The following is a 22,430-nucleotide window of genomic DNA, read 5'->3' as shown; positions in this document are numbered from 1 at the left end:
CAGAGCGAAAATTTATAAAAATATTGATGTTTTTATAACCGATAATATATCTATATATACTCAAATACGAAGTTTATAATTTTTAAGAAATTACGTAAAAATAAAGACCACTATTATATTTCTGCATTTATTGAATAAATATCTATGGCAAACAACTATTATTTATATATACCTTCGCCATATTCTATTTTTTAAAGCAGTCTTATTACTTTACTTTAAACGAACTCTAAAAAAGTTCGTTTCAAAAAAAACCGCAATTGGATATTTTTATCTACACAAATAATGTGATTTTTTAAATATATAATAATTAAATTTAAGTATTAGATGGAGTGTTATAATGGAATGCAATTACATTGATTAATTATGCAGTAATCGCATGAATTGCATTCTTTTTGAAAAAGTAATCATGTTTAAGGCTTCGATTCTCGTATATTATATTTACAATTGTATTCACAGCAACATTTATATATGTATATTGCACTCGATCAACATATCGATTTCATTTATAAATAGTTAACGCACAAATTGTCTTTTAATAAGCTAATAAAATTCATATTAAAAATGAAGAACGAAGAATTGATCTATATCATAACATTTCGTTCGTAAATTGGATGTTAGTTTTGAAAATGAAAAAAACATGATACCATGATGGACGTGAAAGTTTTTTTCATTTTTGTTAATCAAGTTCTTCAATTAACTTGATTAACGTCACGTTACATTTTCTCGTTTGCTTCGTCTCATCACTGTAATACCTATAGAACCTCTTATTTTGCGTAACAGATCTATTATATCAGCTGTCGTCATGTGCTCAACACTTTCATCATTTACCTGAAACAAAAATAATAAATAATAATATTTTAAGAATATTTTAGAATAGTTTTTTTATTTAAACATGTTATTTTATTCTTTTATTTTATTCTTTTTATTCTAATTTAATTGAAGTAATTTCAAAATTATATTTTACAATATAATTTTGATAAAAATAATAAGATATTCTCTGATCTCTATATGCGCATTTATATATATATATATGTATGTGTATGCGCACGTATTCTTACATTCGAAAGAAGAAAAATTAAAATAGGAAAAGAAATGATAATTAGGAATGAAATTACCATCATAAGCACATCTCCTTGTTTTAATCTTCCATCCTTAGCTGCAACGCTATCAGGATGTACCACTGATATAACTGTACGGTTTCCTTCCGGTTGTAAGCTGAATCCTAATCGACTATTCCAACCACGTGTCAGCTCTACCATGAACACCTTTAATAATAATAATTATGCAAATGAAATATATTTTTTCAGTTTTTTTAATTTTTGTTACAAATAAAAATTGATTGATTTGAATGTTTATTATTTGAAAAATTTCACAAATTCTTCAGTCTCTTTTTTATATATTAAAGAATAATAATTTTAATTTTTTTTCTATTAATAATAACATTCTCAAATCGAAGCGTTCTTATCATTTACATTTTATTTATTTATTTATTTGAATTCTTTATTTATACAATGATTGCTTTTCAAATGATATTCAAACGAATGAATTAGGAATTAAATTATAATTCGTTAAACGAAAATCTCACCTCGATTCCTTGTTCAAGATTTTTATTAAGGGCAGCTGAATCTGTGGTGTCTTTCCCGGTTTTATCCTCTTCATTTTTAGTTTTATCTATTCCATCATCTGGGGCGAACATCACGCCTTTCCACTTCAACAAACCCTTGCTACCACCCGGATCTTCTGCTCCTAAGATTTTCCCTGTACGGTACATAAAATTAAATCAGAACATGTGATATAAAGTTTGTATGCAGGCAGTTTATTTTAGTATCAATTATAATTGTGCAAGTTATTTAATTATTTTTAGTTAAATATGAAATTAACGATTCTATTTATTTTTTACAAAATTTATCTTGACAACTGTGAAAAATGATATATGAAAAAATATGTAAATATATTCACGACAACAGTTCAAAATACAAATAAATAAAGACAAATTATATAGTAAAAAAATATAGTTTTTACGTTTAATTATAATATATGATACAATTTCACGTCAGTTTTTATCACGAGTAGAGTTATAATGTATGTATTAAGAGTTATTGATTATTTATATATACGATAAAAAAAGATTAGATAATACAATTTATTTTATTGCGATATATTTTAAGATTGAATAAAGATATTATATATTATTTAATGAACTGGTCGTGTACAAGAAACTTAACTGACTGTTGTACGCAAAATCAAGGTGACAACTCGATATGTATAATGGTAACAAGATATACATGTTCGCACGCTACAAAAAGATAAGATAATGAAACGTTTCACGTTGATATTTTTTTTTCTGTTTAAAGTAGCATGATTTATTTTCTTCATTCTTATAATTTTGATATTTTGATATTTTCAAATTTGATATTCTTAAATATTAAATTTAATCAAGTTATTGTTATTTGTAAAGTAAATGTTATGAAATAAATTCGTACAAGTGTAATTAAAAATACAGTAAGAAAAAATTAATGCGTGTTACAAGTATTAAAAAATTTATATCAATATTTAAGTAACAAAGAATTTTTCATTTAACGCTAGTAAAATGTATCATTCATTAATCTTAAAAAATTAAAAATACGGAATAAATTTTTTTCACATAATAATTTGTTTCAGAGAAAAATTATTTGAAAATTTAATGGACCGTTATATGGTTGATATGAAGAAAAACTATTTGTTTCTCTTGTTTCTCACAGAAAATATTCATCCCCCATCAATCCTTTCTCTCGTGTCAATTTAAACTTAGCGAACCAAATCAATCAAATATCCCAGAAATCAATATCACCATTCCAATCGAATCGATTCTAACCCTAATCCTTTTAACAAAAGAACCCGAAACAAATTCCCCTTAATCAACCAAAGCGTAACACCCTTTCTTCCAGCCAACTGTAACAAAATTAACTCCCTCCCGAAAAATAAAATCCTCCTACAAACAATGCCTTGTATCCTGGCCCGAAATTTCACCCACAATATTCATCTTACGCCTAAACAATTCCTGATACAGACTCTATCTCCGCAATTTCAGTGATCCCCTGTGATCCAGGATTCAAGGCATCACGTGAAAGTGAAGCTACTAGAAATTCACGGCTCGTCGACTAGTGAAATATCGATGAACCTGGTATGTCCTGGTCGCTCGAGTGGGTGGCCTTGTTTTTCGTCACAGAGGTATCTATGCCGGCGCCGCAGGCTGGATTGGCGCTTTGATAAGCGGGGTTCTTGTAACTGAACGCTGCGTTGCTCGAGCTGCTCGTCGAGGAGAGTACCGGTGGCATCGAGGCCGGCTCCGAGGGTAGATCGTTGTCGTGCTCGTTGCTTGACAACACGGAGGACGGCTCGATCCTCTCGTAATCGTCCGACGTGGTGCTCGTACGTAGCTCGTCCTCGATGATGATCGCGTCCCCGACACCGGGATAATCGAGATCGGAGTCCAGGTTGCAGAACTGAAAATGAGGCTTCCCCTGGGGCGCGGACAAGTCGAGGAAACTCGGTCGGGCCGGTGTCTTGGAGGAATCGCTCGAGTCGCAGACGTCGTACAGGGGTGGCGGATCGATTATGTCAGTTCCAGGTGTGTTTGGCTGGGAATTCGTTATCTGAGTCCTGATCGAGCACTGGTCGGAATCGGATGTCTCCGCCTGGCTGGCCGTCGATGTCGTGTGCACGCTCGGATGCTTCTCCACAGTTTCTGCAACGATGGATATCATCTCTCTTAGACCATGTTTTTTCAGTTATTGGACGGAGTCGATCAGATGAACCGACCCCTCTCTTTTCTCTATTTTTTTTTTATGCTGATGAGCGCCGCCTTTGCGCCTCCTTTCGTATTCCCCCCCGCTAAGGTATATTTAACTTTCGTTTATTCGTTACTCGAAACGAGCTTTTAGCTTCATTGGATTGAGATTATTTTATCATGAATTTTTCCCTTCACTTTTCACATGTTTCGAAAAAGCAAGTATCGAAAGTTTTTATTGAACCGAACTCGAAAAAGAGTTTTAATAATTTTCGTTCAACGAAGGGAAAAGTACGAGAAGATTAAAAAACGTTCACTTTTAACTGATGATAAATATTTTTCGTACAAGAATTTTGCTACCTCGAAACCCTTTCCTTTCCTTTAAAAAAACAACGATACCTTCATCGGCAGTAGGGGTACGCGTAGCAAGACGACGTAGTCTTCTCGGAGAGTTGCAAGATGTTCCGGATGATTGTTTGCAACTAGACCCGCTCGACGTACCCGGTGATAATTTTCGAACGGCCAGATCGCACAGCATGTCTACAGCCTCTTGTCTGCAAATCGTATTGCCAATAGCATTAACAATTTCGATTAAAAATTCACGAATAGAAATTTATCCATTGTCAATCGATTCCAAAAATTCCAAAAATCTTTCGACTCTATTCTTCGAAAAGCGAATCGAAAAAAAGAAATGTTTTCGAATGCGGAGAAAGACGTTCGTTAAGTTCGTCGTAAAGGATTGTAAGTAAGTTTATACCTCAAACTGGTACGTGGTGGACGGAGTGGGTGATCGGGCTCGGTCGGAGAAAGAGCGGAGACAGGAGTTTGCGCGAGATCCCTGTACAATCGTAATCTCACGGTCGGCCCACATTGCCGCAGCAGTTGGACAGCCTCTTCGTGGCTCATCGGCGACAACGGTGCACCGTCAACGGCGACTATTTTGTCCCCGGGCCGAATTCGTCCGTCGCTCAACGCCGGCTCACGTACTAACGCCCTCACGTAGTGGCCGAGCGCGCTGCTATCCGCCTTCCTCAGAGTGAAGCCCAGACTGCCACCGACCTTTGTCATTTCTATATCGAATTCCTGGCAGGTTTAACGAAAGAGTTTAGTTCGTTTAATCTCCCCCTCCCTCCGCGGCGAATCGTTCGGGATTAGCGCTTCCCTTTGCGGAAATGAAAGAGCAAGCTGTACGTATGGAAATTCGGAAATGAGAGTTTGTTGGAAATTTTGAAAGTTTCCCGAGAGAGGGATTTCCTTCTAATATTTGGGAAAGGAATGAAATTAAAATTGCGCGTACGTGCATATTTTTGCACCTGCTTGGCTGTAGCGAATAAAGATTAAAGTGGAAGATTATTGAATTTCCGCTGGATCATTGGAACCAAGATAAGATAAAAAAATAGAACGAAATTATATACGTATTATTATAATTAAACAATGAGTGTAATGAGAAAAAAGTTATGAATAAATTGCTTTGTAATATGATTCTTTTTATCCGATTCATATTCATTGGTGTGTTCGATGACACGAGGGATTTATTATAAATGCATCGGAAAACCATGTATACCCCTCGGAAATATCCCTCGAAATCTAAATTGTAAACGAACTTTGATCAAATTTCGTATTCCTCTTGGAGGGGTGGCAGATAGTAACATTCGTTGTTCATTTTGTACGACAGGGAGAAAGAATGATCTTGCAAAAAGAGAATATTAAATTTCTTATTATTCTCGTTAATAACGATATAAGATAATTTCAATCTCTCGTTTAAAAGGAGTGGAAAATTGTGGAATTGTGCGATTCACCGATGCAGGAAATTCAGCTATCTAGGATTTCCTGATAAAAGTTACTTACGCCGCAGGGTTCGATTTGAAGGGGTGGCAGAGGATTTAGTATTCGCAATGGTGGTGGTGGTTCACGCCTTGCTGGGGGTGGAGGTGGTGCACCCGGTGGTGTGACACTCATATCACCCGGAAGTCGGGACACCACTAACTCGACAGTACTGGGTGTCGTTCGTAGAACTTCGAGGGCCTCCTGCAACAAGTTGTGCAGATAAAATTAACAATTTTCTCTAAACTCATGAAAAATATATTTATATTTATACATCTCCGCTAATGATAAATTATCTTATTTATTTATATCCATCAAAAATTTAAAGTAGCCTTTCATCATACCCATCAATTTCTCGTTTAATTTCTTTTCTTTTTATATTTATCTTCATCAGATGAGGTGAATTAATTGTACGTAATTTTCATTTACAATCCTTTTTTTAAACGTTTCTTGGAAACGTGATATGTAATAATATGTAAGAATTCTCGTTTCTTTTTCTCTTTTTATGCGTATAGAATATGAGCTTCGCACGTGGCTGCGAGCCACGCGTTCTCTCTTCATCTTCTGGTCCATCCCACTTATGCTCACCGCTTAACGCGATGAGCTGGCTGCGACAAAATAGCGATTACTATAGCTTTAGATGAGAGCTACGGGTTTGTCTTCTCGTAGCTCTTACGAGATTTGCATTTGATTAGCATAATGCAGCTACATCCGGAACTCGGAGTAAAGATCGTTGCCTATCTTATCGCCCCGTTTGTCCCCCGAGAATCGAGATGCAATATCGGTTTAATATCGCAAGCCTCAGATGCGTGAGATAATTATTAACCTCGAAATCTTATGCACGAACTTGTTGAACAATTTGATAAACGATTCGAAACGCGGAAAAAATATGAGTTTCATTGTTCAACGAGTTTTTTCTAATTTAATTAATTTAAAAAAAATTTTAAAAAGCAGAGAAACTCGTTAAAATTATACATATATATATGTGTTGACTTGCTTACATAGTTAGTGAGACCGGTTAAAGGAATTCCATTGGCAGCCAAAAGTATATCGCCAGGTTGAAGTTTGTTGGATAAGGCTGCAGGTTGTTGAGGAAACAGTCTTTTTACCCTAACAGGGCCGGCTGTCCCACCGCCGGAAACGCTTAAACCAAGTCCTCGGCTGCTTTTCTGCAGTGTCACTCGGAACGTGCTCTCTGAAAATCATACAAAGTGCTGTTTAATTTCAAAGCAACTGCTTCAAACTTTTTTTCCTTTTTTTTTTCCTCTTTAAAACGTCCTAGGAGAAAATCTGCTTCGAATTAACGACGAGGATAACGAAGTTATAATTGCTGTCTTTCGAACGGATGTATCCTTAGATATAACGTACGAATCTTTCTTTTTTGTTAATTAATCGTTTTTTAATTGAAATATAGTATTTATGTATTTCATGGTAGTCTAAAATAAATTTTTATTATTTATAATTATGTACAGATCTTTTTAACCTGAAAAAATATCGCAGATTAATTTAAATCACATATTCAATTCTGTTAATTATTCCAAAATTTTTAAACGAATAATTTAAACAATAAGATTTTTAATCGATTTAAACATCAACTCGTCGTCGATATAATACGTTCACGTATATGATTTAAATTTAATTAAAATATTTTTATCAATACAGTTCAATACCTTCGACATGAGTATCCTTTTTAAATGGAGAGGACATATGTCAATTTTTAAACGACTTCACCACACAACAAATTCACGAAAAGCATGGATCGAACGTTTCGTTTCGTGCTACACCATACTTCGACCAGTTTATTTCCATCGAATGGGTACAAAGAGAGCAAACGAAAAAGCGAATGAATCGTTCGTTTACACTGCAAAGACAGAGCATGTCGTTCCGTAAATATTTATATCGCGAACAAGAGGAAGGAGCACATCGGTTCTTTTTTACCTGTGTCCAGGTCTACATTCCCCAAAATTGTAGTCCGTTTGTAATTTACGATCCTCTCTGACGCATGACCTAATATTTGGAATTGGAACTGGAACTCGAACAATTATTTTCCATCCCTCTCTGGCTGTGCAACCTCGCTTTTACGCCACCAAACCTTGAATATTTCAGTTGTTATAATGACTTTTACGAAGGCCCCATAATTTCCAACGATTCCACCATGAAATATGAAAATTTTGAAATCTGCTTGAAATTTTGCAAATATCTAGAGAGAAGTAATAATTATCTTTTTGACGTAAATTTTCTCGTCGAGGAAGATTTAAGGAGAGAAATTTATAATTTTTTTAAAGAAAGATTTTAAAATTTAAAGGAATTTGAGATTAAAAAAAAAAAAACGGAGATATTCAAAGATAGGAATGTGATACGCAAATATTTTTGTAAACGTTGTTTTTCAACTTGTGTAAATATATCTGGCGTTGAGTATTGAAAAAAGTGTACTTTCAAAAAGATTGTACATTCAATCAAATTTCGAGATTTTTATTTCATTTACATATACATATATACATCATGAAATAGCTCGCTTCAATTTTCAAATAGAAGTTTTTGTTAACAGAGATTTATGCCATGTAACGCATACATTCCAATAGATTTTTATTTACCTATCACGCTTCTCTTTTTTTTTCCCCTCTAAAAGAACAGGAAACAAAAATCAAACTGAGTAAACTTGAAAAACACAATGACAAATATGATATACGACATTTTTAACAAAACAATTTTATTCGATTCCTGAATAATATCTTCTCATCAAACGGAATACATTTCTCGATACATTTTCCACCTTTTCAATGATCCAACCGATTCCGATAATTATCATCTCATAAACTTTCCCATCATCAACTTTCGTAAAAGACAAATGAAATTGATCGCAGCGTTTTCTCTCTCTCTGCGTTCGATCTCTCTTTTTCCTTTTTTTTTTTCGGCCATGGACTTAGCGTGGAGCACCAGTTCGAAATGACTCGCCTTTTACCGGATATTGACCCGATCCGGACGACATATCGCGCGTATTGTTCACTTTGTTCCCCATTCAGATCGGTTCCCCTCTCAACGAGTAATTTACGTTTGTCACGTTTATTGTCCGGGATCGCGCAGTGTCGATCTCCCACCGAAAGAGCATCGGCCATTGTTCACCCATCGTTTCGAAATCGTGGATATCCCGGAACGAGTGATCATCCTCTCGAAATCGGCCAAGTTTAAGAATCGATATCCGAACGATTTACGGCTCGCCATCTGTCATTATCGCCGGTTACGGAGAGAAAATTCGAACGCGGAACGAATTTGAACCATTTAATCGCGTGTTCGTGGAAAGGAAGGAAGGGGAAAAAAAAAAGGTAAAATTAGAATTGGTCTCGGGTTCTCGAGCTTGCAGAAATTGGAATTGTATTGAAATAGGAAGAGGGTAGAATCGGAGAGAATGGGGAAAGCAGGTATTTCACGGTGATAAAGGTTTATTAAACGATGTTTGTGCATCGTTTCCCTTTTTTTAAATACACGTAATCGCGATGTAAAACGTGTTTTGATCAACAAAATTAAAAGATCCTCGTTACGATATTTTACATTTGTATTTAAACGATGGTAAAAAAGTAGCAATATAACGATTCGATTGATTCGACGTTCTTTTATTAAAAAAAAAAAAAAAGAAAGAAATTTGTATATACGATGAACTTTTTGAACAAGCTAGTGCCTTTTCCTCCCTCGTGGATTGAACAACGTTAAATCAAAACGGGGGGAAAATAATGTGCTCGATAATATGTGCATCGTCGTTCGAAAATTTAACAGATTTGCGGGAATTTAGTGAGGCGGGAAATCCTCAAGCGTGAAGAATCCGCACGTAACGTCAAATTGCGTTTTATTCCGGTGAACTATCTCATTTTATAATACCACGGATTTTCAGTAGTTTCAGAATTTCGACCGAAAACGTTCGTTTTATCGCCGGCTAGATTGTTTGGAAGTAATGGAGTGGATGGTTTTGTCGGCGTTTGATAAACGCCTCGTAAAATTCAACCGTGATATTCCGCATCGTTATTGCTGCTAATATCATTGCTAATATCGTTTAAATAGAAACTTGGTTGTTTGGTAACACAACTGTGTGCTGGACAATCGTGATCATTCATTGAACGCGCTGCATGATTACATTTCAATTAATTTTTTTTTGATCATGAAATTTTCTAATCTTCAAGATTCAAGAAGAAAGAAAGGAAATTCAAAACGAATTTGTAATTAATAATTATTGGGTCGGTGTTCGACATTGTGAGAAACGCGGTAGCGTGTCGTCTTAAGAAATTTGACATCGAATGAAAAACTTCCAATGCTCGTTCACGCTTAAAGGAACAACGTGTAATATTAATGGAATGGAAACGAAGGAGAGTACGCGTGAGTCCAGTTCAAGAAGATTAATGTTCTTTTTTTCCCTTTTCACTTTTGAATTTATTATTCGCGGTAACTTAACTTAATAACTCCCCTAATGAATTTCCTGTTACAGAATTTTTTAAACTTTATTAGAAGAAAAATTTTAATAATTCTAATGCTCGGATATATAATTTATTTAAAACGGATCGATCTCAAATTACATCGATATTGTATGCAAAATAATAAATATCGCTTAAAAATTTACATTTTATCTTCCAATTTTATACTTTGAAAAAAGAAAAAAATTTTATACATAACCGAGGCACGAAACATTGTATTATACTGAACTATATACGTTATTAGAATTTCATATCGAATTAATATTCGCATCTTTTGCATCAACGGTAATTACCCCAATTATTTAATAATAATTTTATACTTAAATTGCGCATGTGCGCGTTATCGAATATGTTTAATTTGCATATTTGCAAAACCATTTTACGTTCAAAAAACAATTTAGCGAAAAATTCAAAAGTTAAAAATTTCTTCTTCGCTAATTCTTCATTAATATTATTTCTTTTTAAAAATTATGATTAATGGCCATGACTTGTGTACAAAATATTTTCTTACATATCTACTTTATTTATACAATTTCAATAATAATAAGAGAAAAAAAAGAAACTTATTGATACGTGAAATAGCGTGAATATACCGTGTAATAAAAATACACAAATGGACTGAATGTAATGCAAATATCTACGTATGCATGCAATTGCCAAATTGCTAATTCCAAGCAAGCTCTCGAAATTCTGGTAAAGCGTGAGCACTAATTTAAGCAATCCTATCTGCAGTTAAAGAGAAATCCAAGGCTCAATCGTTAAATAGAAAAGCCCGGAGCCAGAAACGAAATAGCATGGAGTATCCGCTCAAAATTTATGATCCATGAATTTGAGAGGTATGGTTGAACGTATTAATTTAATTTTCATTCACCTTTGATGAGAGGAATCGAAGAGTATCCGTTTCTCAATCCCATTCATTTTCTACGTTTCTCTTTGTTTGTCAATCGATCAATTTTAATTAAACGATTATATCAATTGTCCCTTTTAATCGTGTGTTTTATCTCGCGCAATATTTTTTTTTTTTTGTTTCCAATTCTTTCGTTTCAGAGTTAATTCGTTAACGGATATTAGTTTTATTACTCGTTTATTATTATTTATATCACTATTGCTCGTTTAATCACAGTTTTATTACACTTTGAAATATCGTCCATGAATGCACTTGACTAAAAGCGAGGAAATTCATTAATATGTATAATGTTATATACAACGAAAATATTCGCTCTCTGAAGTATTTATTCGAGACTCGCGTGCATAAATGTATTTCATTACCTTACATGAAAAATCAAATTTTCCCGCGTTAATGGACATAACATTTTAACGAAAAAAACCGGCGCGCGCATTTAATATGGCGGGTGATGTGATATTTATTAATTCATATTTTACTCGAAAATTTCTTCTATCCATAATGACATGTTAATATTTCATTATTAAAAAGAAAAAGTTATTAAATAATAATACTAAATTTTATTCGAAACTTTTTTGTTCCCATTTTTATACAACTTTCCTTATTGCAGTGAAATTTTTTCCAGGATTTATTTAAATCTTCCATCTTTTCTTCTCTTTTCTCTTTTTTTTAAATACACCGTTCTTGCGTATTTAATAACCATTTTATCTGTTTTTTTACAATGAAGTCCACGTGATACTTCCCACGGCGGCTTAGATAAGATTTAACAGAGAATTCTCCCCCCCTTTTTTTTTCTAGTGACCCATTTCCGCATATCGATTCATTCTACTAACTCATTCTTTCTTATCAAATCAAATATTGATCCTATTACACTTTTCATACACGTGTGTATTTCTACATTTTTCCCTTACTTCAATCCTATCCATCCGTATCCCACAATATCACAATCCCGATATCATAATCCAGACCATAAACATAACCTCACTCGAATTCATTCCCTTCTCTTATTTTAACATAACTTCAAATATTTTTTTTATACTTTTATACGTATATTCCCTATCCCCTTCTTCCAAATCTCACTTACGACAAACAACGACATAATCCACAAACATAACCTCGCTCGAATTCATTTCCCTTGCAATTAATTACTCGAAAGATCGCGACCACGACGCGACGCGAGGAACGAATCTCCTATTTCCTGTGATTTCAAGTGTTGGTAATATCCGTGGTGGCTCGAATCTCGTGCAAAGTGGCCTCTCGGTTATTAGCTCCTCCTCGCTTTGATACCGTGCCCTTTCCACTCGGAAGACGTTTCGATTTAGTTTCGAGATTAGATCCGCCCTGTTTGCAGATCATGTACGAACAACTACGGTCGATGACAGTCGAAGATCCTCATCGAGAATCCTCCGTGTTTTGATCCTCGTCGATCAACGGATAATTAAACGGTTAAATTAAACGCTCTTTGAGAGATTGATTTGCACTCCGCTATACCGTATGAAGTTTGTCGATTGTCCATATAGTTTCGACACTTTGATAACCGCTCGGGATTATAACGCGATACTGACTAAACTGGTGTCTTGGCATCATCTGGGTTCCCAGCGAATCGATACACCTGTTGTTGTGATTAATTGCGAATATTAATCTTTAAGCTTTCGAATCAATAGTTAGAAGGAGATTTATGCTGTATAAATAATGTACTTGATTCGACTGGATTTTAATCTTATTAGCGTGAGCCTGATATTCGTTATTTGTCTGTCTCTTTATTAATTAATATATTATTAATAGGGAGGAGATGGCTCATGTAACAAACTATCGATAAAATTATCTCCGTAATTATAAATTTTTCCCATTTTAATTTTTAATCAGAATCTTTCTTAATTTCGTAAATACTCGCTATAATAATTAACGAAATATCAGCCAATGAGAATGTCTCTTGTGTAAAGTATCTTTCAAATATAATCCAAAGAGAGAGACTTCTAATATTCTTCCGTGTTTGCACGACTCGCAAAATATCCCTTCGTAAGTAAAAAGATTTTATCGATTCTATATCGAAAGTTGGCGTCGAGCAGTTGGAGCAGAATTACGTACGTATATCTGGCGATAAGCCTGCGCGCTGTTGCTTTTGCCCTTTTCCGGAAACGAAGATGCATGTCCCCCCCTCGCCCCACGAATTTATCTCACCCTCGATTTATTGCGTAATCCTCCGGTGCACTTGCTTATCGTGACGAAATTGGGAGCGAGACGTTTTTCTATTTATTCAGCAGGGCACAACAGATTCGATTGGACGTGCGATCGTAAATATGGGGGGAAGTGGACGCGGCGGAAAGCATCGAGTTATTTTCAAAGTAATTTCGAAAGCTGCGATGCTCGTCGAACGGTGATAAATAATTTACGATGCATGAGCGAGTAAAAGTAAAATCAACTGTCCGAGCTGAGTGAATGGTTCGAGTTGCGGATGATATTATTTTAAAGGTATATTTTTGAAGGTACATAGAATAGATCGTTCCATCTTACACTGTTTGATCTTCGATGTCGAGGGATTTGTCGAACGAATATGAAGGAATATTCGGTTTTTTGATAGAAAATATTTTCGAGAGGAATATATTCGGATAATTTTCGACAAGGGCTATGTGGAATTTTTAAGAAAGAGAAAAAGTGAGCCGGATTGATATTTAGTTGCAAGGAGTGCGAACAATTTTAGGATGGATTTGTAAGAATTTTGTTTAATATCAAAGGAATCAAGGAAGGGAAATGAAAATTTCGAGGAATAATTTTCATTATGTAATGCTAGTAGGAATATTAATTTTGCATTAATTGGAAAATTAATCGGAAATTGGAAACTAATATAATGAAGTAAGTAATTTCAAAGTTCGTGGCGGAAAGTTTGTCTTTTGTGAAAAATAAATCGTAGAGGTGGAAATTAGAAGGAATAAAAATTTATCTTGGTCCAGAAAATCTTGTGAAATTTATTTTTAATGGAACTCGTGTGAAACGTAATTAAAATTTTCGTTTTAAGTAGAGCCAGGTTAAATTATATTCTTCGTGAACACGTTAATCTTTGGATAATACTAGAAGTAATCATTTCTCTTTCCTCGGTTGAGAATTATACATAAAAAATACATAAATCAGAATTTATACTCTCAAATATTAATTTTTACCAATTTTTATAAAATTTCGTTTAATGAAGCGACATTTCTTTATTATCATCGTGTATCCATTCATTGAGAAAATTCAATTGTAAACTTGTCGATTTCTATTACCCTCGATCGAGAACTTCTCTTTTCATAAAGCTCCTTTTCCCAAATAGGTAAAGAAACCGGTCGCTTTTCACCATCGTCCACGTAATTCCATCTAGTCGATACATTACGTTGCACAACAAGAAACTGTTATTAAAGTGGCGAGGGTTTTTCTGCACAAGTTGGTCCATTCGTTCCAAGTTCTGGGATATAAAAAAGAACGCGGGGGTGTTAAAGTCCGATAACACTGTGTAACCGAATTATGAGTTGCTCAGTGAAAACCGTACTCGAAATATCTTACGACTTAATTCAATAGTTCGATATTAGTTTCCATGCGACCAATTTAAACTTTTCACCTCGCATTTTCGTCTTTGCGCAAAAAAGTTTCCATTCGCATCGTAATATTTCACAATTAACCTCAATATTTTATTTAGATTGAAATTATTTATATTTCCTGTAATTAATTATTAACTCGATTAAAAATATTTTAATTTATACTATTAATGATATTAATTTATCAAAATTACCTTTAAATGTGAAACACTAGACTCGATTCTATGAATTTTTTTTTCAGGAGAAAGAAGATAATCCAGAATCTTATGGAGAAGAAGACTCTAGATTAAACGAGCTGCAATTTTCCAGTTTTCTGATTATATTCCGCTCCAGTGGCGGATTAAATTAACCATCACATTAATAAATCCATCTGAATTTATATTTCGATTCGGTGAACGCCTCTTGAACACGCGATCGTTATTTTCAGGCAAAGGTGAGGCAAACGATCGATAAAAATCGTTCAATGGCTCGTGTTACAAAATTATAAAAAGTTTTATACCATATATGTAAATATCAATCTTTTATTTTTCCCTTTTTTCTCCTATCTACGCATGAACACGAACGTCAATTGCTCAATAGTGGAAAAAATTTCGCTGAAACGACGAGGTTCAGGAAAAAGGAAAAAAAGAAAATAAGGGTCGTCGACCGACTTTTGGTTCGCTAAACCATCGATCCAATAGCATCGATAACACATCACGAACGACGTAAGTAGGTATCACGCTCAAGTCGGTGATTAATGATGCACGATCCTTAAGGGATCATTCGACTTGCGATCTAAAGGAATTTACAGCGTGAGGTAAATGAATCGGAAATATGTGTCTCATCAGCAATCCATAGAATGCTTCATAACGGTGTTTCCAGAAAACAATCGAACGATCATCAATGCTTTATTTGTCCAAAATGATATGTTATATTTCATCATAATATCCATATTTTTAAGCTCTTTAACGAAAATTATCATTAAGTTAAATCTTTGCTTAGAGAAATGATTATTCGTTGTAAAAATATAGGAGGATTGTACGCGTATAGATCGGAATAGAATTTTGTTAGCAACATGTGATAGATTTAAATATTTATATAGTACACGTCACACTGTTCAAATCTTTTCCTATTTTACCTCATGATTTATACATGTAACTTGCCGATGATCGATCGAATACGCGATCAGTTATCAATTTCGTAATGATAACACGGCTGCGAGCGTGGGTACGCATCGCGATTTGTGATTAATGATATCCCTTTCTTTATGCAATTAATCAAACCCATTAAGCTGGCAGCGATACTTGAAAAACCAATAAAGCGAGAATTTTTATTACGCGGGCCATCGTTCAAAGTCAACTACTTTTTCGCCTAATTAACTTCGATTTTTGACTCCATTGTGTACCTACGTATTCGCGATGCGACGAAAAAGAATCGGCCAATTCTCTTGGATGGCACAGTAGTTCACTTTCGAGGCTTAAAAAACAGCTCGTTTCCTTCGTAAACAATTGTTTTACGATGATATTCGATATCTTTTTTGTGTTCTAACAGTTTCAGATATTATTAAAATCAATCAGGAGAACAAGAATCTTAATGAAATCTTAATTTTCTTATCTATCTTATGTATTGAATATATTATACGTATATTTCTTGCATATAATAGATTCTTAAAGACAATAAAATTATATCGTAAATTTGATTCAAATTGCAATTGTCAGCGGTGCTGATTATTCTCAATAGGATATTATTAAATATCATAAGTATGCATTGCGTAGGTTGCTATCAGTTCAATCTCTTGCGATTAGAATAGAAGACGAGAGTAATTGGTATCTATCTAGCTTGTTACAGAAATCGTTTCAAATTGAACTATTTTTCGTACGCTTTCCTTTTCCACTACTTATTAAAATTCTGTCACGAGTTTAAGCAAATGGAATAAGACGAACATTTTTCCAAACGAATAATATCCGTTTTTGATCCGTTCGTTTCAAATCCGAATATATTATTAATTACATTTGGAAAATAGTCCCTAGACATTATGTTACACAGATTGTGATCACTATCTAAATTAACACTTTAACAAACGAACGGATTAATTATAGATATACACGTTATATTAAATATAAATATATCAAATGATGATAACATTAATTCAAACAGTTAATACATATCTAATATTACCTGGTTCACTTCCCTGAAAATTTCACATTGGAACGAAAATTCGTGGAAAAAATTTAATTTAACCTCGAATGAATAACAATTAATTTTTTTTATCAATCTTAATAAAAACACCAACTTCGTTTAGACGCGCATCGTCATTCCCACTTCCTTATTCTCCTCATTTCGACCGGCTCGTTCAATCATCCGTTTCCGTGATGGAAGCCGACAATCATCGTGGAAAAGAGGGAGGAGGAAATTCCACGGAACGGTCGAAAAGGGCATTAAGCCATGATAACGCGATCCCCATTGCTCCAGGCCATGAATTACCCTCTCTGGCCCCTCGCTCGAGGGGTTGGTTGTACCTGGAACCCTGTCGCGGCCGACCGGATGTCCGTTTCGCTATTCCGTCGACGTAGGATCCCGATAACAACCTGCTCGGAATTACCAGAATGGCGTGCACCACTAGCCACGCCATCCCTTGGTCCACACGAAATTCCTCCACACGTACGGAACTATCCCTCCCGTAAAGGGTAAATTAGCCCGCAGGCGGAATAGTAAAATTATTTATGCCACCCCTGCGATTGGTCTATACACTGGTGCTTGGGAACACGAGTTCCTGTAGCTGCATGGTAGACGTTTCTGGGAAGGGAGGGAGGTGGTTGATCGACAGAAATGGCCTTCTTCAGAGAAGGGATTATTTTGGTTTTTTAGAGAAGAAAGAGAAGAAAGAGAATCGAAAGACGGTTCTTTCACATCCTCAGAAGGGGTGAGATTTTATTTTATGACAATTAGGCAGGCCATTTAAACAAATTGTCGGGATCGGTATATCGTATAATATGTTCCGATGATTGAAATTAAGATTGTAATTCTTTGTTTGTTCGTTAGATTAGTCGTAGATTTTTGTTAACTTCTGTTTCATTCGTCGGTGATTAGATTTCCGTGATACGATTCTTCTCTGATTTAGAAGTTTGCGTGGTTTTATCACGTGGTGCCGGATTTCATGGTATGCGATTGTAAATTAGACTGTTTCGAGGTTTCTGACATGCAATGCGAGCGGACGTTGACCGAAAATTATAGATTAGCACGCCACGAGAATTGTAGGACTGTTAGTAGATTGTTACCTCGCTCCTAATAATATGTCATCAGTGATATAGTAACCTATATTGAAAACACGAACGTACAATTATTATATATTTATCAAATTCTCAAGAAGTTTTCACATTTCTTACTTTTATTTTTTATTTTTTTTCAAATTCTTTACAGAAATAATATCGAGAAATATCATGAATAATTGTCACTAAGTTATTGGCAATCAAGGGTGTGGTAAGTGACTTTGACCAATATGCATGACCGAAGTTGGGAAATTCTCTACCTTGCGCTATTCCTCACTTGCGCTGCAGGGGGTTGTAAACCGGAAATTACAGTTAATTGGAGGCAGAAACTCGAAGAACGGTTCGGGGATGGAACCGATTATTCTCGATTCCGCTGGCTCGTCCAAAGCGCCCTTCGCGATCATCCTAGGAGATAGTCGAGCGGAAGTTTGAAGGAAATACGAAACTGAACGAATCTGTGCGTGGATGGATTCAATTATCGCTTATCAAATTAAACGAGAGTTTGCTGGAAAAATTAAATTTTTTAAAACTTTCTGCTCCCCTTTGCAAAACGTTCGTCTGGTTAAAAATTCAATGTTTGTTTCCACCAGATATCTTAAGTTTTTTATTCGTCTTATATCTTCAATTTTCTTTAATAGAAACGTTTTTTCGCGAATGGAAAAGTATTCAGATTTAAGAACGAAAGATAGATTTCTATCGATTCTGACTTTTCTAATAAGAATATCACTATTGGCAGGAAAAACTGTTTTAACACGATTTTCAATTAATTTTCCAGTCAATTTGAAACTTAATAGGAAGAGAGAAGATAGGATATCAAGACAATTTTTTAATTCACCTTTGTTTCTTCACACGGCTCGAATTGTCTGATGAAATCTCATCAGATTTCGATCAGCGGCCATTTCGAGGACGAAAGCAGCGGGGAAGGGAAGAACGAAAGCGCGATCGAATCGCATTTCTAATTCAATTATCGCGGCCGAACGATTCCTCGACTATCGCTTTAGCCGAATTTAGATCTTCTCTCTCTCATGCTTAATTACTGACCCATTTCGTGCACCAACTCGTGGCTATAATTCATGCAGAGCCAATCAAACTCAGGAAATTTCTATATCCATTCGAACATAGCTATTCATAAATTATCTTGAAACAATTTATTACTCGACAATTTTAATTTCAATGACAGAGTCTTTTTTTTCTGTTGTTGTCTTTTCTGTTCTATACACTCAAAACGTGCAATGTTTCTACGTAACGAAAGTAATTAACAATAATTAATAAAAAATCGAGTGATAGAATTTGAGAAAATAATGAAAAAAATTTCGTTGCGAATATGTATGTATTTCACTCGCAGAGAATAAAAATAGATATTTCAAAAATTATTCGCTCGTGCCAATTAGATATTGATTTATTTGATTGGAACGAGGTCAAGATCAAAAAGAAATATGGTTAAGTGGAGTGGAAAAAGAGAGGTTGATCGAAAAATCAGGGAAAATTAGAAGATTCCCGCAAAAGAGAGCAGTGTCACTTTCCGAAGGGACAGGTTTAAAAGTTTTCGATAGCCGCCACCGGATCGAAGTTAAATTGATTTTCGTGCTCAAAGGAAGTAAAAACACGAAGAATCACGAGAAACGAATCGTTAGTTTGCGCCACTAATTAACCATTCTCGCAATCGTTTCCTTTTACATTTATTTAATCGTACTAATAAAATTAAAATAAATCTGACGATTCCAATTGATGGAATGTAATATGAATGTAATGTGAATGTAAAAATTGAATCAAATTTATTACAACACGGATCATTTTAGTGCCTAGAGGTAGTACATTAAAAAAAATGGATTTTTAACTTTGATCTTTGAATAGGTTATCCGTCAAACTGCTCAAATACCTTTCTGAAAATTAATCGAAAAACGATCTTTCCATCATTTTAAAATTTTCAATTTTAAATCTCTCGAAATATCTCGAACAATCGGTATCGTCTAAGAAATAACGAGATCATAAATGACCAAAAAAAAAAGAAAAAAAGATCCGCATTCAATCGTGATCGTTTTCCCCTCCCCCCTTCCCTCGATCGTTCTTCATTTCCATTTCACAACTCGCGAATAATCGCGTACGATAAAACGCGGTGTCGTTCTCGCACGCGTGGAAAAATTTTAATGGAACGGTTTCGTTTGTCGGCCGGAGATCGCGGAACGTTTTTCTCGATCGAATCGGCCGGCAGAACGATTTATACACTTCCTGCTCACCCACTAATCCTTTTTCGTGCACGTCTCTCTCTCTCTCTCTTTCTCATTTCACGACTTGTTTCGCGATCGACGAACTGGGATCAATCGATCTTTGCCAATTCGAAATATGGAAATCAAATGTCGCAATTTCCTGGGATTCGGGGTAAACTTGGTTTAAATCGACGATCGTCCAATATGTTTTTGATCGGTTTTCACTTGGATACGTGCCATTGGTCGGGATTGCGTATTCTAGAAAGTATTTTATCTCGTTTGAGGTTAATATACATTCTGTTAATGATGTACGATAATTTGGAAAAATTATTATTATTTTGTTTGTTGGAGAATATATCGAGCTAGGCAGAAGTATATAACAACCGTGTTACTTTATATTTAATTTATATTTAAATATTTATTTTATATTTAATATTGAAAATAAAATTGAAACTGGAAGAGGTATTCTACGAGTAGAATAAGTAGAAACGACTGAGTTAACCGGCGATCGGTCGATGTTTGATTGTTTCTAGTTAACTGGAGAAGGGTAATTGCTTCCAAACAATCTTGATTACTCGGTGATCGTGAACTGGTAAATTGTTAACTCTGATTTCCTAATTCTGGAATACTTGTTTGTGTCTCTTCTTTTTTGTCTTCCGTTTAAGAGATGTTTCTTTTTACAAATTTACAGAATGGATCGTTAACTATAAAATAGCAATGAAATTCATAATAATCGGTCTTCAATTGTATTCTGGATATTTAGTGTCCCGAAACATTTGCAATTCTCTCTTTACACGAGTGTGAGTATGAATACAGTGTGAATGGGATAATCAATCTTTGAGAACACGTAATATTTCATCGATTATCGAATGATGACTTTTTATTGGGAACGCCACTTTTATTTCGGAGTGTTTAAAATATGTGAATTGACATCGTTATTGCAATCGACGTGTTACAAATGAAATAATTTTTTTTTATATATAAATTATTGGATGGGAAAGGAACATTATTTTAACGAAATAAATAGAAAATTATATACAATCTCAAGTTTGAGATTGTTTTACTTCTTTTACTTTTGTGACAAATAGCAATTCTGCAATTATTATAAATAATTATTAGAAATAAAGTAATATATACATTATTATTACACTTGTCGATCATAATATTCTATACATTATGTTAATATATATTTCATATTTATCGGGAACAATAAATAAAATTGGTGAGTAAATTTAAATGAATATTTTTTTTTAAATTCATTGAAGAATCTATATGCAAATTATTCATATCAATATTTATCATTTTCCGATCATAATTTAACACGTTAACTTTTATTCGATAAATTAAATTCTATAATAAAATATAATATTGTACATTATCAATTGCAATTGCAATAAATATCACTTAATTAAATCATAAAATTGTATATTTTATAAACGAAATTGAACAGAAATAATTATCGTAGTATATGGATCTCCATTACTTTTTTTAAGTTTTACACGATATAAATTTTATGGGACTATGCTATTAAAATTGACGTTATGAAAGAAACTCACGTTCAGTCTCAATCAGGAGGATATATATATAGAGATTTTATTAAAATTTGATTAAAAATTATTTATACAAATTGCACAATAAAGGTTGGAATTCGAATAATAAAAAATCCAATATATATTTATCGATCACTTTCAATAAATTGAACGAGTCCTCAAAGCGTTAATCGTTCCATTATTTAATCCATTTTCTTTATATTGCATCTAATTCTCATCCTATTCCAATGGAGTTATTAGAAAAGTTGCGATGTCACGCATACAAAGAAAAAAACAATTCACGTTCTCAATTTTAATTATAATAAATTCATAATAATTGATTAAAAATTATTCACGAAAATTGCATAAAACAACATTCGAAACGCATAACAAAAAGTTCAGATAAACGAGAAACTCTTAATCGTTCCATTTAATCCACCCTATTCACACTGCGCTTATTCCAATAGAATTCTAACTCTATTTCAATGGAACTTTATTAGAAAGATTGCAATGTCATACGAAAAAAAAAAAAAAGAAAAAAGAAAAAAACGATAATTCACGTTCTCAATCTCAATCATGAAGTTCATAACTTTATAATTTTTAAATTATTCAAATTGCAAAATAAAACGAAAGGAAAATTCGAAACGGATAATAAAAAACCCAGATAAACGAGACCTCAAAGTCTTAATCGTTCCACCATTTAATCCATCCCATTCATACTACGCTTATTCCAATAGAATTCTAACTCTATTTCAATGGAACTTTATTAGAAAGATTGCCATGTCACGCAAAAAAAAAAAAAAAAAGAAAAGGAAAGATAATTCGATCTCAATCATGAAATTCACAAATTCATAATTTTCAAATTATTCAAGTTGCAAAATAAAACGACATTCGAAAGGAAAATTCGAAACGGATAATAA

At 34.0% G+C, this 22,430-nt stretch overlaps 1 protein-coding gene across 8 annotated transcripts in view; it reads right to left on the bottom strand.

The window, feature by feature from the left end:
- Positions 1-409: 409 nt before the first annotated feature.
- LOC107995644 (uncharacterized) overlaps positions 410-22,430 on the bottom strand; it is a 148,070-nt gene continuing 126,049 nt past the window's right edge. For 6 of the 8 annotated variants that reach the window (XM_017053279.3, XM_062073894.1, XM_062073891.1 and 3 more), the window contains 8 exons: positions 6,595-6,788; positions 5,618-5,797; positions 4,527-4,852; positions 4,169-4,323; positions 3,161-3,727; positions 1,586-1,758; positions 1,116-1,265; positions 410-828 (listed from right to left, as the gene is read on the bottom strand). In XM_017053279.3, the coding sequence (XP_016908768.2) occupies positions 709-828; positions 1,116-1,265; positions 1,586-1,758; positions 3,161-3,727; positions 4,169-4,323; positions 4,527-4,852; positions 5,618-5,797; positions 6,595-6,788 (1,865 nt within the window). In that variant the 3' untranslated portion in view covers positions 410-708. Of the gene's footprint in view, positions 829-1,115; positions 1,266-1,585; positions 1,759-2,022; positions 3,728-4,168; positions 4,324-4,526; positions 4,853-5,617; positions 5,798-6,594; positions 6,789-22,430 lie in introns of those variants that run through there. The other 2 variants (XR_009829517.1, XR_009829518.1) reach the window with 1 other exon arrangement.

This window comes from Apis cerana, linkage group LG4 (assembly GCF_029169275.1).
Source record: "Apis cerana isolate GH-2021 linkage group LG4, AcerK_1.0, whole genome shotgun sequence".
NCBI lineage: Eukaryota > Metazoa > Arthropoda > Insecta > Hymenoptera > Apidae > Apis > Apis cerana.
The sequence above is the reverse complement of the archived record's forward strand: the minus strand, read 5'-3'. Positions and strand labels throughout refer to the sequence as shown.